Here is a 13,487-nt window from a genome sequence, read left to right as displayed (position 1 = left end):
GTGGCAACCCTAGAACACTCCTTAGACTCCGTTTATGGGGCTAGTTCATTCCTAGTATGAGCTGCACCTCCCCTCCCAGCCACTCCCACTGGAGGAATATATGTTGGGCAAGTGGGCATCTCATCCCCAGTTTGGTATTCTTTCTTCTCATCTAACTGCACAGGGGGTTTAAAAGTCCCGGCTGTAGCTAGAACTTGTAGGATTTCATCAGCTTCAGCTGTGCTGTTTTGCACCCACAGAGGAAGAGAACTTTGAGTTCATCATCGTCTCCAGCACAGGCCAGACGTGGCACTTTGAAGCCAGCAGCTTTGAGGAGAGGGACGCCTGGGTTCAGGCCATCGAGAGTCAGATCTTGGCCAGCCTGCAATGCTGTGAGAGCAGCAAGAACAAGGTACAACCCCCTCCTTCTCTGCAGTGGTCTCTAAGTCTGACTTTTACATTGGTTTCTCTGAGGTGACCCAGATCATAAAATGTAAGTGTATGTCTGCATGGCAAGCCCCTGTGTTTATCACTCTTTGAGAAGTGCTAGATGAAAAGTGCCCAAGAACTGGCCAAGTCTTTTCCCACCACTTCCTCCAGGCTGAGGGAGATGAGGGTGAGAGAGGGGATACCTGTGAACAAATACAGATATGGAGCAGGGGCATAGCTAAGGAGGCAGGGGTGTACATTGCCCCAGATATCACACCTTGAGGGGGTGTTTTAGAAGCCTCCGTAAGGTGCACGGCCTCTCTGGGCCTCAAAAGGCCTCTTTGAGGCCTCCAAAAGGCACTTTGGTTTTCAGCAAAAACTGGAAGTGTCTTTCAGAGGCCTCTAAGACCTCAAGGCATGGTACCCAGGACATCAGAAGGTACCCAGTGCCCCCTGGGCCTCAGAATGTTATCTGGAGGCCTCTGAAAGGCAGTTCTGGTTTCGGAAGCCTCTAAGATGTTGTAAGGGGGTGTTATGGAATATGGGGGGGGGCATTAAAAAAATTTTGTGCCCCCGGGTGTCAGATATGGAGAATTAAGCATCATCATTGTCAATGTTACTATTTCTCACTGACACAGTGAACCTGTGTCAGGTTTGTACTATCACGCATGGGGGCTCTTCTGATCAAGTCCATTTCCATACAAAAAGAGAAAATGAGCACGTCAGGGAGAGGCTTTAGCCTGGCTTTCTATGTGCAAGGATTTTTCCCCAGTATGGGGATACTTATGTGAGTCTGCACCTAAAGTTTGAAGTGGTATAGATACTGGTTTACCATCTTTGTGAGAATGCAGCCATTACTTGGAAGAACCGGTCATCTTCCTGTAGAAAAAATTACCAATGCTTGTGACAGCTCACATTAAAAAATATGCAAAAGTAAGCAAGCCAAATAAATAGCAAGAACAGTGGAAATCAACCAAAATGTGGGAAAGTCTGAGAGAAAATCCTTTTTAACCTGTTGATGGAAGAAGAATAAAGAGGTTTCGTGGTGGGTGTTCTGGGGCAGGGCATTCCATAAGGGGGTGCCATCACTCTATGGCCCTGTTAATCGGGCATCTTGGAGGGAAGGAAGAGGTGCAGCTTTCATTTTACCTTAGGCTCATGCCCTGAACAAAACTAGCAGAGAGGTGCACGCTCCAGACTTATGCCTTCATTCTTCTGTCCCTAAAGGCTCGGATGGACAGCCAGAGTGAAGCAGTGGCAATCCAGGCCATCCGCAATGCCAAAGGCAACTCCTTGTGTGTGGATTGTGGAGCACTGAGTAAGTTCCTCTTGAATGCACAGTAGCGTGACCGTAAGATGTTAAGAGCTTTAGGGCTTTCTTTCGGCTTGGGTACTGTTAGATGTGCATACATTAGGACCTAGGTGCACCCATTTGGTTAATGCCGTTTCCCTATGCAAGGGCTATAGTATAGCTTGTTTAACATGCTGCTTTATCCAGAGCCAGAAAACACAATGAGTATTAATGTGACTTCTGATTAACATTTATTTAGTGTGCTAGATGCCACACAGAAGGAACATGACTCCTGCCAAAAGCGTTGCAGTCTATAAAAAGCGGGAGGTACCAGGGACTGACATTTTAAATTACATTTTTATTTTACCCTTCCTTCAAGTCACTCAGCAATCCATCCCACATCCCACTTTTTCCATCACAACAACCCTGTAAGGTAGGGTTAGGCTTAGGCAATGTGGTTGGTCCACGATCACCCAGTTTGCTTCATGGCTGAGTGGGAGATTTGCATTTGGGCCATAGCCCAAAGCTCTTGGCAGCTTCCCACTGTGGTTTGAATGTTACGAAAATGTGATATCTCTGCCCAAGAAGCAACACCTACCTGAAAACTCCTTCTGAAACCAGTAAAGTCAAGACATGTCAATCGAGAAACTTTACAAACACTCTCAATATACTGAAGAACTTGCGTAATCCAAAAAAAAAAAAAAAAGTCTGTTGTTATAACACGGCAGCAATTTTCCTTTGCAGTATCCTTTTCCCAATAATGGCAAGTGTTAACTAACCTCCTCTGTAATCATAACTAACAGCTGACTCTTGAACACCACTATCTGGCTTGTCTGTACTCTCAACATCCTCCAAAGATAAGTTCCCTTCCTTGGGTGTACGGATGTTGTACCATGTGCTTCCCTTTAAGAAAATGGTCAGCTTAAACTGCAGGCCCCACCTGTGCCTCATACAGATTCTCTTGAAGCTTAGGGCCAAACTATACATTACTTTGGAGCTCAGTGGCCGGGCCCCCAATGTAATGGTCTTCCTGTAAAAGTATCTGTGTGTAAGGGGTGTGTGTGGATTTGGATTGGAGCTGCAGTGTGCGGGGAGGAGGGTCCAATGCTTTCCCTGTGCCAAACTGAAGCCACTATTAACCACAGAGAGAAAAATTTAGGAGCATGAAATTGGTTCCAGAATTTTTTTCCCCCTCTGTAGCTTCTAGCAGCTTGGTGTGTACTGTATGTTTGTGAGCACTTGCAATCTGGCTCAGAGTCATAAAACGGGAAAATGCTGTTCTGAAGGGAATACTCTGATCCAAATAACCCCCTGCACAAGGAATTTTTTTTTTAAGTAGCATTTTTTAAACATTCAAACACTGTCACACCTGAAGTGTGTGTGAGGGTATAATTAAAGTATCAGAGAGGTTCACGGATGGGGGGGGGCGTGTTGAACCAACTTCACCTCCTGCAATTTTCTCCCCTTTGAGTTCAGTTCTTGCAGTAGAACCCAGCTGGGAGGAAAATTACTTTGAGGGAAGGGATTGTGGGAGTTAAAGGGGATGGGTGGGTGAAGGATAAAGCATTTGGCACTTTAAGTCACATGCTTCCACTTCAGATGGGACTGGGAAAGATATGTGTTTGAAGACCCTAGTTTGCCACTTCGTGTATATGTTGTCCTTCACTGGACAGGTCTGATCTTATGTAGATTGGTGAGTCACCTCTTCTGATTTTAATACAGATTTTCTTAGAAGTTCTTGATGCCCAGTGAGGGAGAAGCTGCTCTGGTTCCTAGATGTAGAGAGTGACATGGTATAAGGTGGAACAAAAGAGGGTGTGAAAGGAACAAGGTGTGCCATTATCAGAGGAGGGAAGCATGCCAAGTGACAAGGGAAAATAAATCCCTAGGGATGCTAAATGCTCTCCAGCATTTGAAGGGTTTGATTTCTGGACCTGATTCCCTCTGAGGAATAATGTGACCTCTCCGCATTCCAGAGTGAGGGAAAATATCCTCTCTCAGTTTCTGATTAGCCCCATTTCCTTGCTCTAGACCCAACCTGGGCCAGCCTGAACCTGGGGGCGCTGATCTGTATTGAGTGCTCTGGCATCCACCGGAACCTGGGCACCCACCTGTCACGAGTGCGCTCCCTCGACTTGGACGACTGGCCCTTGGAGCTCACATTGGTGCTCACCTCCATTGGCAACGAAACGGCCAACAGCGTCTGGGAGAAGTGCACACAGGGTCGCCGGAAACCCACTTGTGAGTCATCCAGGTGAGTGTGGGCGGCTCCAGAGCATGAGGTTAGGTAATGCGGCCACAGCCTTGGGAGGTTCACTGTACTTTGCACTAAGCCAAATAAAAACTGCAGGGCCAAGAGAAATTAAAGTAGAAATCAATGAGTTGGGTGAATGAAGCAAATTAGCACATTTGCTTGCTTTGCAAAATGTGGAGGTGTTGTCTCAAAATCAATTTTCTCATTGATATTGGCACTGCTTTGTCAGGACTAATGCTGCATTACAGTCCTATGCTTGTGTACGTGGAGGTAAGTCTCATTCAATTTAGTGGGGCTTCCTTCTAGGAAAGTGTGCAAAGAATTGTAGCCTTGAGACAACCCATTGATTTCGACAGACCACTGACAATTTCAGTTGCCTGTGTTAGAAAATTCTGCTAATGTAACCTTGAAAGAAAAATAGGTTTGGTTTATCATCTTCATGTGTAATAAATGCCCGAGTGCAGCAATTTTCAACCACGTTCAACTCATGGCACACCGAGAAGGCACACCATCGGTTTTTTGACAATTGGCAAGGCACACCACACTGTCACCCGGGGGGCTCACATCCCCCAATGGCCCTACCAATATATGACCCTTCCCCAAACGTCCGCAGCACACCTGCAGAGCATTCACAGCACACTAATGTGCAGTGGCACACTCATTGAAAATTGCTGCCTTTCTGGGTTAATTTATCCAGCTAATAGTATGCATACTTTAAGTTCTGTTCACTTCAGTGTGAACACAAAGCACACACTTCGGTTTCATTTTTGGAATTGATGGAATTTGAAAGTGTTTGGCTGGCTGGTACCCTGGCTGGCAGGAGGTCTGGTCTAGAGGGTTGAGCCTCCATTTGCCTGAAGATAACATCCGAAGGTCGCCAGTTCGAGGCCACCAGCACCGTGCGACCTTGAAGCAGCTGACAAGCTGAGCCGAGTTATTCCATTTGCTCTGAGCGTGGGAGGATAGAGGCCAGAATGTGCGGCCAGATCAAGAAAGAAACATCTGATTGTTGTGGTTTCTTGAAAGATAGAACCTTTCAAATTGTAAAAATCCCTATGGGGATTTAAATTGCCTGCCCATGTAAACCACCTTGAATAAAGTCTGAGGAGAAATCTGAGGACCTAGAAAGGCGGTATAGAAATACCTGTATTATTATTATTATTACCCTTAACTGCTGAGAGTTTGCAGTGCTATTGCCAAACAATGGCATGATCTCTGGATGCTCTTGCCACAGATTCTGCCTCTCTTTGATTGCTCCCTTACCAGCCACTTCCTTGTTCTTTAACTGGCTGGATTTTCTTGTTAACTGTGCAGCAGTAACAGTCCTTTCTCTATCTGTCTTCTCAGGGAAGAGCGGGAGTCTTGGATTCGAGCCAAGTATGAGCAGCGGCTGTTCCTGGCACCATTACCCCCCTCTGAACTGTCCCTAGGGTGCCAGCTCTTCCAGGCGGTGTTGGACCAGGACCTGGGTGCTGTGTTGCTGTTGCTAGCTCACAGTTCCAAGGAGCAGATCACCGCCCCTACCGGGGACAAGGACCGGCGCACAGCCCTGCACGTGGCCTGTGATCTGTCGCATGTGGTCATCACCCAGCTTCTGGTCTGGGTAAGTGCTTGGTGGACGATGTGAGGCATGCCGACAGTCCAAGCACAGGATTTCCTGGTTTCAGCTCTCTCCATCCTTCTTGGGTCAAATAGGCTTAAGATGGGTTGGCATCCTCAGGAAACAGCATGTGGCAGACCACCACGGAGCTAGCTTGAGGGCTGATTCCCAGAGGTAGGTTGGGTGGCCGGTGGTCTTTTAATTTAGACCAGTTTGCAGAATATATATAGTCTGAACTGGTCATCACAGGTGCATCCTTAGAACAGTTTGCACGATCATGCAATATTGCAATTTAAGAACATAAGAAGATCCTTGCCAGATCAGAACAAAGGTCCACTGAGTTCAGTACCCTGTTTCCACAGTAAGCTACCAGGCAGTTCCAGGTAGCTCACCAGCATGGCATGAAGGCCACTGTCCTTCCCTGCTGTTGCTCCCCAGCAATCAGTGTGCAGCAGCACACAGCTTCTGAACATGGCTCCATTTAACCATCACAACTAACGCAGCCAGTCGATGACTCCTCTGGGAATTTGTCTTATGATCATCCCCTTTTGTAGCCATCACCACATCCTGTGTCAGCAATTCCGTGTATATCTGGCAAAGTAGAATGTATTCCTATGACCATTTGCTGTGTTTACGGTATTGACCAGGTTGGGACGAAAAAGCTGCTTTTTTTCCCCATGCAGAGAATCGCGTGAACCACATTGTTCCGAACTCAAAGCCCATGCAAGCTCCCCCTGTAGCCCAAGGAAATCTCAGCCTCAATAGTCTGTCTTCCATAAGAACATAAGAACAGCCCCACTGGATCAGGCCATAGGCCCATCTAGTCCAGCTTCCTGTATCTCACAGCGGCCCACCAAATGCCCCAGGGAGCACACCAGATAACAACAGACCTCATCCTGGTGCCCTCCCTTGCATCTGGCATTCTGACATAACCCATTTCTAAAATCAGGAGGTTGCGCATACACATCATGGCTTGTACCCCATAATGGATTTTTCCTCCAGAAACTTGTCCAATCCCATTTTAAAGGTGTCTAGGCTAGACGCCAGCACCACATCCTGTGGCAAGGAGTTCCATAGACTGACCACACGCTGAGTAAAGAAATATTTTCTTTTGTCTGTCCTAACCCACCCAACACTCAATTTTAGTGGATGTCCCCTGGTTCTGGTATTATGTGAGAGTGTAAAGAGCATCTCCCTATCCACTCTGTCCATCCCCTGCATAATTATGTATGTCTCAATCATGTCCCCCCTCAGGCGTCTCTTTTCTAGGCTGAAGAGGCCCAAACGCCGTAGCCTTTCCTCATAAGGAAGGTGCCCCAGCCCCGAAATCATCTTAGTCGCTCTCTTTTGCACCTTTTCCATTTCCACTATGTCTTTTTTGAGATGCGGTGACCAGAACTGGACACAATACTCCAGGTGTGGCCTTACCATCGATTTGTACAACGGCATTATAATACTAGCCGTTTTGTTCTCAATACCTTTCCTAATGATCCCAAGCATAGAATTGGCCTTCTTCACTGCCGCCGCACATTGGGTCGACACTTTCATCGACCTGTCCACCACCACCCCAAGATCTCTCTCCTGATCTGTCACAGACAGCTCAGAACCCATTAGCCTATATGTGAAGTTTTGATTTTTTGCCCCAATGTGCATGACTTTACTCTTACTGACATTGAAGCGCATCTGCCATTTTGCTGCCCATTCTGCCAGTCTGGAGAGATCCTTCCTGGAGATCCAGGAAGCAGGACTGGACTTTTCCATACCATTCCTTTTCTGGCTTGTCAGGGCATTTCTTCTCATGCCTCAGTTTTCACTCATTAAAACCAGAGCAGGATTGTGGGAAGCAGTAGTGTGGATGCACCCTTACAAGCATCTACACACCGGCCCGCAGGCTAGTCAGATTAGAGCAAGGAACCAGCAATGTGTTACATGCAGTAGGCATGTGGCTACATCACTGCTGGGGACCTTAGCATGTTGGAAACAACTGCTGCAGGTAGGCTGGGAAGGTATCTGTGGAAGGACCACAGGCAATAGGTTGGTGGGAGTGAAAGTCTTTTTGCAAGCGTTATTCCACTCTCTCTCATCTGCCTTTCGGAAGTCAGATAATCACAAAACTGGGGGAAGCTGGAGCAGGAGCTGGCATGGTGTAGAGTGCCATGGTGCTGCCTTAAGCACTAAGATTTTGGAAGCTGTTTTAGCTAGAAGTTGCAAAATTGGGAGAAAATGGAGGCAGAGAAAACGAGCCTAGGAAAGCAACCGCCAAAGACTAGAGTAGCCCCTTTTCCTGCTTTGAGAATATCTGTGGGATGTCAGAGGGAGTCAGGGTATGCTGTTGGTTTTCCAGCCCTCCAGATGAACCTGTGCCTTCGTGTAAGTATGCCTGGAAGGCATTGGTCTTGGGCTTCCCTAATGCTATTCATCCATTCTTTTCTCCACAGTATGGCGCTGACGTGAAGGCCCGTGATGCTATGGGGCACACAGCACTCTTTTATGCCCGCCAGTCAGGGAGCCAGGAGTGCATTGACATCCTCTTGCAACATGGTTGCCCAAATGAGAGCTACAGCACTATTGCCACACCCAGCCTGCGTCGGAAAAGCAGCAGCGCCAGCGTGGGAAGAACTGAGGCCCGAACTGCACTGGTGTAGCATGCTAAGGGGAGCATCTTTCCCCATCCCAGTGGTGCCAACAAGGGTGCAGCGACTGATGCCTCCTCTCCCTATGGAGACTCCAGTCCCCTCTGGCATCTGGACTACATGCCAAGGATCATGACTTCCTGTTCCGCACAGGATGTGGTGGCAGCCACCCAGAGCCTGGGTTCGGTGGCTCTGTTTGGCACAGGCCACCACCACCACCAGGACCGCCTCAGTGGCTCACAGCTCTCCCTACTGCCAGGTCTTAAGCTGCACTGTGGATCTCCAGAGCAACAGCCATCCATCTTGGCAGGCCATTGAAGCCTGCAGGGAACAGAGAGAAATGCTTCCCGACACATGGTGCAAAGGATCAGGGCCCAGTTTTGTGGTCTTTCCAGTTCATGGGGACTCTTGGAAATGAGTGGGGCAAGCAGTACTGTGGATTCTCTCTCTTTTTTTTCTCTCCTTTCTGTGTTTGTAACAAGCTTTGAAGGTGGAATGTAATCAGTGTTATTGGAGTGGTCAGTGATCCAGTCTCAACTAACCAGCTCTAAATGGGCCTAGAATTGTATTGCAATGCAGAATGTTAAGGGTGCCAAGGGAGCCCTTCAAGGCAGCAGTGAGGGGGCAGAAGGTTTGAGAGGGGAGCTCATTTGGCTTAAGTGACCCCCTCCATCTCAGCCAAGCTGGGTACCAGGCTTGCAGTGCGACTGAGCTATTGAGACCTTCCCTTTTCCAGTCTCCTACCTTTCGGAAAGGAATGCACCTGTCTGGCTGAGCATGAGAAGCCCTGCTGACTCTGCCACAATGAGAGGAAATGGGGGCACAGTAGATTAGGGCAGAGGAAAACAAGAATCCTGCCTCCAAGAGCTGCTTCCCATCTCTCCTTCGTATTTGGCCTTGCTCTACTGTAGTATGGGCAAGATAAACCACCCCAGCCATTCAGACAGTTGAGTAGGAACAGCAAAGTTTGAAGGGGTGGTGGTGGAGGGAAGCTTGTAGTATCCCCATGGGTACCACCAGCCTCTGGTTATTATTCAGCTTCCTAGGCTCCTGGGATGGGGCTGTAGCTCAGTATGCTTTGGCTGCAAAGGAGATCCCAAGTTTAATCCCTCGCATCTCCAGACAGGGCTGGGTCTGAGACCCTGGAGAGCTGCTGTTGACAGTACTGAGCTACATGGGCCAATGGTCTAAGGCAGCTTCAACTTTCTTTTTTTTTTAAACGGGAAGTTAAACAACCTCCTTAATTGTCCCTGGAGCATTTTGCTTTTCTTCCAGGGAAGGGTGTCCATGTTGGGGGCACAGTGATCGCAGCATTGTGAAATATTCTTTTTTGACTAAAATGTTGTGAAGCTGTAGCAGAGAGGTCCATCACCATGAGGCCCTCCCATTTTATCTGGGACAGTGGAGGTTTTGGGAGTTCTAGGCCAAGACCAGGTAACAGGTGGTCCTCTGCTCTGTCAGATTCAAACTGGTCATTTTACCTGTCCCTCCAGCAGACTATAGATCACCACTGTTGGCCACACACACATTCTCTGTCTCTCTGTTCAAACTGCACTGAAACACATTCCTTTAGCAAACGTTCCCCAGGCTCTTGGGCCCAACTCTTGCACTGAAAATAGATAGATGTGCTCCTTCAAAAGCTCAGTGGTGCTGCCTCCTATCTCCTCCAAATGAAATCTCTGGCACTTCTAGGTGCTTGAATGAGGCGGCTGAAGCGGCTGTCACTCATGCCAGGGTAGGAAAGGTGGAGGGGGCACAAGCCCAGCCAGACAGACCCTGCTCCAGCTCTGAGAGATTCCACAGGGCTTGGCTGAGCGCCCAGCCAAAGCTATCAGCACAGCCACTGCAGACGGCCTTTGGAAGCAACACAGGCCCAGGCTTTTAAAGTCTTTTCTTTTCTTGAAGACATCATTGTAAAAAGCCCCATTTCACCTCTCGCTCTCTCACCACCCAGGGTAGCCCTCTTTTTCTGATGAATTCTTCTTCTGTTTTAATTTATTGCTTCATTTTTAGAGCCAGAAGAAGGAAGAACCCTTTTCTCTCTAGTTTGGCCGCTCTCCTGGCGCAAGCGTTTATAGGCCTTGTGTCCATCAGTGGAGCAGAGGTATCCATGTGGTTGTGAGTGATGTGGTCTCAGGCTTTATTTCAAATCTGTGATCAGGGTAATGCAAAGCATCCCCCTCCCCACTGTGGGCAAATCCAGACAGGGTGCAAGCAGTGGGTCAGGAGCTGCCAGTGCGCTGGCGCGATGGCTCGTTGTGCTCAGAACAAATCCAGCCTGCCTTTTATTCCTCAGGGCTCTGATTTGTACCCACTGGAGCTTAGCATATGGGCGAGGGGCACAAGCCCACCTAGGCCACATCAGCCCTAGGCCTTCCCTGTCCTTCAAAATCTGAACAAGCTTATGAATGTATTGGCGATTGTGTTGCACGAGACTTGTACCCCGCAGCCACTAGGTACATTGGAAGGGCCTGGTGGCGAGAGGAGAATTGGGCCTGCCCGGATGCTTCCTCCAGTACAGCAGGACGTGGGCTACCCTGTATCTTGGCCTCAGTGCTCCTTCCCTCACTGCCTTGAAGATCAGAGCCTGTGGTCATAAAGGGAAAGGGAGCATTGAGTCTTAAAGACCTGATGCTGTTTGGAGTGGTGGTTTGGTACAAGATTCTGGGAGCTTGGAGAGCTTCTTGTGCAAGCCCAGAGGTGGAGTGGGGTGTCACACCTCCTGGGAAAGGGGTAGGGTGGGGGAAGGTGGGAGGGGATGCCAAGGTGCCAGAGCTGATACCATTGGCCCTGTGCAGCCATTGTAATCTCTTGGATTGTAATTTGTAAGTATGTGACAATGTAAGAAGATGTAATAATAATGACTGGTTATTCCTTCTTGTGACTGTGGTCCAGAACTCGATTCCAGATGGCCGATGACTGGAGGAAGCAGATCACCCAGTTTCCTTTATCCATACATGAGATTTGATTTAAATAAGGAGGTGTGGGCAAGGGAGGATGGGGAGGGGAAATATGATTTATGGTTGGAAAAAGAGGAAACTTGAGTTAAGCAAATGCCAGGTTCTAGAGGTATGTGGAAGATCAACTGCATTTCCACTTGACCTTAAAGTCTCGTGTGAAGTTGACCTGCACTCCAGATTTTCTGACAGGCCCATGTTGCACAGGCATACCTGAGAGACAGCAGGAGGGGGAATGCCCTGGGGCACCACCCACCAGCAGATGGCACCATGACTCCCTACTGCCCCCCCTTTTTTTTTTACACACTTAGGGCCCATTTAAAGTGCCTTTGCTGTGGAGACTGCTCATGGCTTCCCTGGCCCCTAGTAGTGATGTCATGACGAAGTGACATCATCAAGCAGGAAAATTTTGAACAATCCTAGGCTCAAAATCCTACCCACACTTAACCAGGAGTAAGTCCCATTTACTATAATTGTTAAAAGAATATACATAGTAGCTTGTTAAAGTACAGGTCTGTAACATTGCCCCAGATGCAGATACCATAGCATGGTAGCATCAAGTCTAATATATTAAAAATAAAATATTGAAATGAATGGGGACCCACCTGTAGGTCCTGACCCACAGTTTGAGAAACACTGCTTTAAAATACCACTCTGTGATCCAGGCCTACCTTGTTCCACCTGCCCTGTTCCTTACTAGTCAATAGGAGGGCTTTGGTGAGTTATACTCAAACCCACTTCTTTTGCCTGAGCCTATATCTACCCCTAGCCCTGCAATTGTCTTTCTCTCTTGCAAGATGTGTGTTGAAGCTCTGTATAATTCAAAAAGGCACTGACACTTTCAAGGAGCAAAAATTGATCCTTTTTCATTGAGAAGTAGCAGTGGGGGAAGGGGGATAAGTAGAATTTTGAAAAGAAATTATTCCATATGTTTAAGATTACAATCCCATGCCCACTTTTTTTTTTTTGGATCAATGCCTTTAAGAAATCAGTAAGACTTCACCTGTAGGATTTTCAGTGGGAAGTAAATTTCTTCCATTGCCTTCAGTGGGATTTAAAAGTGCTTACTTAACCAACACCGATGACAATGGCAGAGAAAGGGATGCTTTCCTTGCAGCATAATTTCAATTGTTTTGGTGTAGCATGGACCCAGCAACCCTCTTTTAACAGGTGCCTTTTATGGTATCTTCTGGATGGTTGGCAACCCCACCTATGCATAACATCAACATATGAGAGTTCTGGGGCAGATGGACACTAAGGTAGTGGCATACCTCTCCTAACATAACACCAGAGTGGTACCCAGGTGAGGATGGTTGTATGCCTGGTTGCATATATAAAAATCCAGCATCAGAGATGGCTAGTTGCTAAAGTGGCTTCAATAAGAAGAGGTAGCCGAGCCTTCTTGGTCAGCTACAGCCTCATAGCTATGCCTCATATAAGCCTCCTAACTGAGCCTTAACCCTGACCTTAGGAATCATGACTAGGGCCAGCAGCCAGTTAGCCTTACAAGCAACTACTGAGGCTTCAGCATGATCTTGTGCAATGCAAGGTGTGGAAGGACTACATTACCCTGGCACTACAGTGTACCTGTGATAGCAACCTGTTGCTTCTCGGTTACTCAAAGGTAAGCAGCAAGCACCGGTAAAGTGAAGTGGCTTCTGTTTGTGATAATGCTTGCCAGCATACTTACCCAAGTGGATGAGCTAATCTTCACCAACTGAAGAGGGGAAAATGAATACAGGGGAGGGGCACAACAGGGGGACTCTACCGCCAAGACTAGAACAGGACTATAACAGAACCATACATTCCCACCTATAAATGCAGCTCCTAGAGCCGTCACTAACAAAATTCTTAGGCTACAATCCTGTAGATTAAGTTCCTTTTTTCATATTTTTATACCACCCTCCCTCCACAGGAAGTATATACTTGTGAGGTAGGTGAGCTGTGAGAGGGTGGGTGGCCTAAGGTCATCCAGGAAGCTTTATGGCTAAGCAGGGATTTTTAGGTTCAAGCTTCCAGGTTCAACACTAGGACCACTCCACCAATGCTTTTCAACCAGTATGCTGTGGCACAGCAGTGTGGGCCATTAATGGTCTGCAGGAGTGCCACAGGCCATTGCAGGATGTTAGCCCCCTACCAGCAGCATGGTGTGTCTTGATAATTTTAGTACCTTGTCAGTGTGCCCTGAGATGAAAAAGATTGACACCACAATCCTATACATGACTACATAGAAGCAAGGATGGTGTAGTGCAGTGGTTTTCAGTCACCCAAACTTCTGCCAGTTAACCAATTAAATTTACATATATTTGCACATGAACAGACTAGCTCCAAAGAAAGTGGTTGT

General features: G+C 47.7%; 1 protein-coding gene across 1 annotated transcript in view; it reads left to right on the top strand.

Moving 5' to 3' along the window:
* The window catches only part of AGAP2 (ArfGAP with GTPase domain, ankyrin repeat and PH domain 2), a 126,406-nt gene extending 115,512 nt beyond the window's left edge, over positions 1-10,894 (top strand). The window contains exons 14-18 of the mRNA XM_066613677.1: positions 240-391; positions 1,636-1,726; positions 3,731-3,953; positions 5,301-5,556; positions 7,992-10,894. Of these exons, the coding sequence (XP_066469774.1) occupies positions 240-391; positions 1,636-1,726; positions 3,731-3,953; positions 5,301-5,556; positions 7,992-8,198 (929 nt within the window). The 3' untranslated portion in view covers positions 8,199-10,894. The remainder of the gene's footprint in view (positions 1-239; positions 392-1,635; positions 1,727-3,730; positions 3,954-5,300; positions 5,557-7,991) is intronic.
* The last annotated feature ends 2,593 nt before the right edge of the window (positions 10,895-13,487 follow it).

Source organism: Tiliqua scincoides, chromosome 2, assembly GCF_035046505.1.
Source record: "Tiliqua scincoides isolate rTilSci1 chromosome 2, rTilSci1.hap2, whole genome shotgun sequence".
NCBI classification, from domain to species: Eukaryota; Metazoa; Chordata; class Lepidosauria; order Squamata; family Scincidae; genus Tiliqua; species Tiliqua scincoides.
The sequence above is the reverse complement of the archived record's forward strand: the minus strand, read 5'-3'. Positions and strand labels throughout refer to the sequence as shown.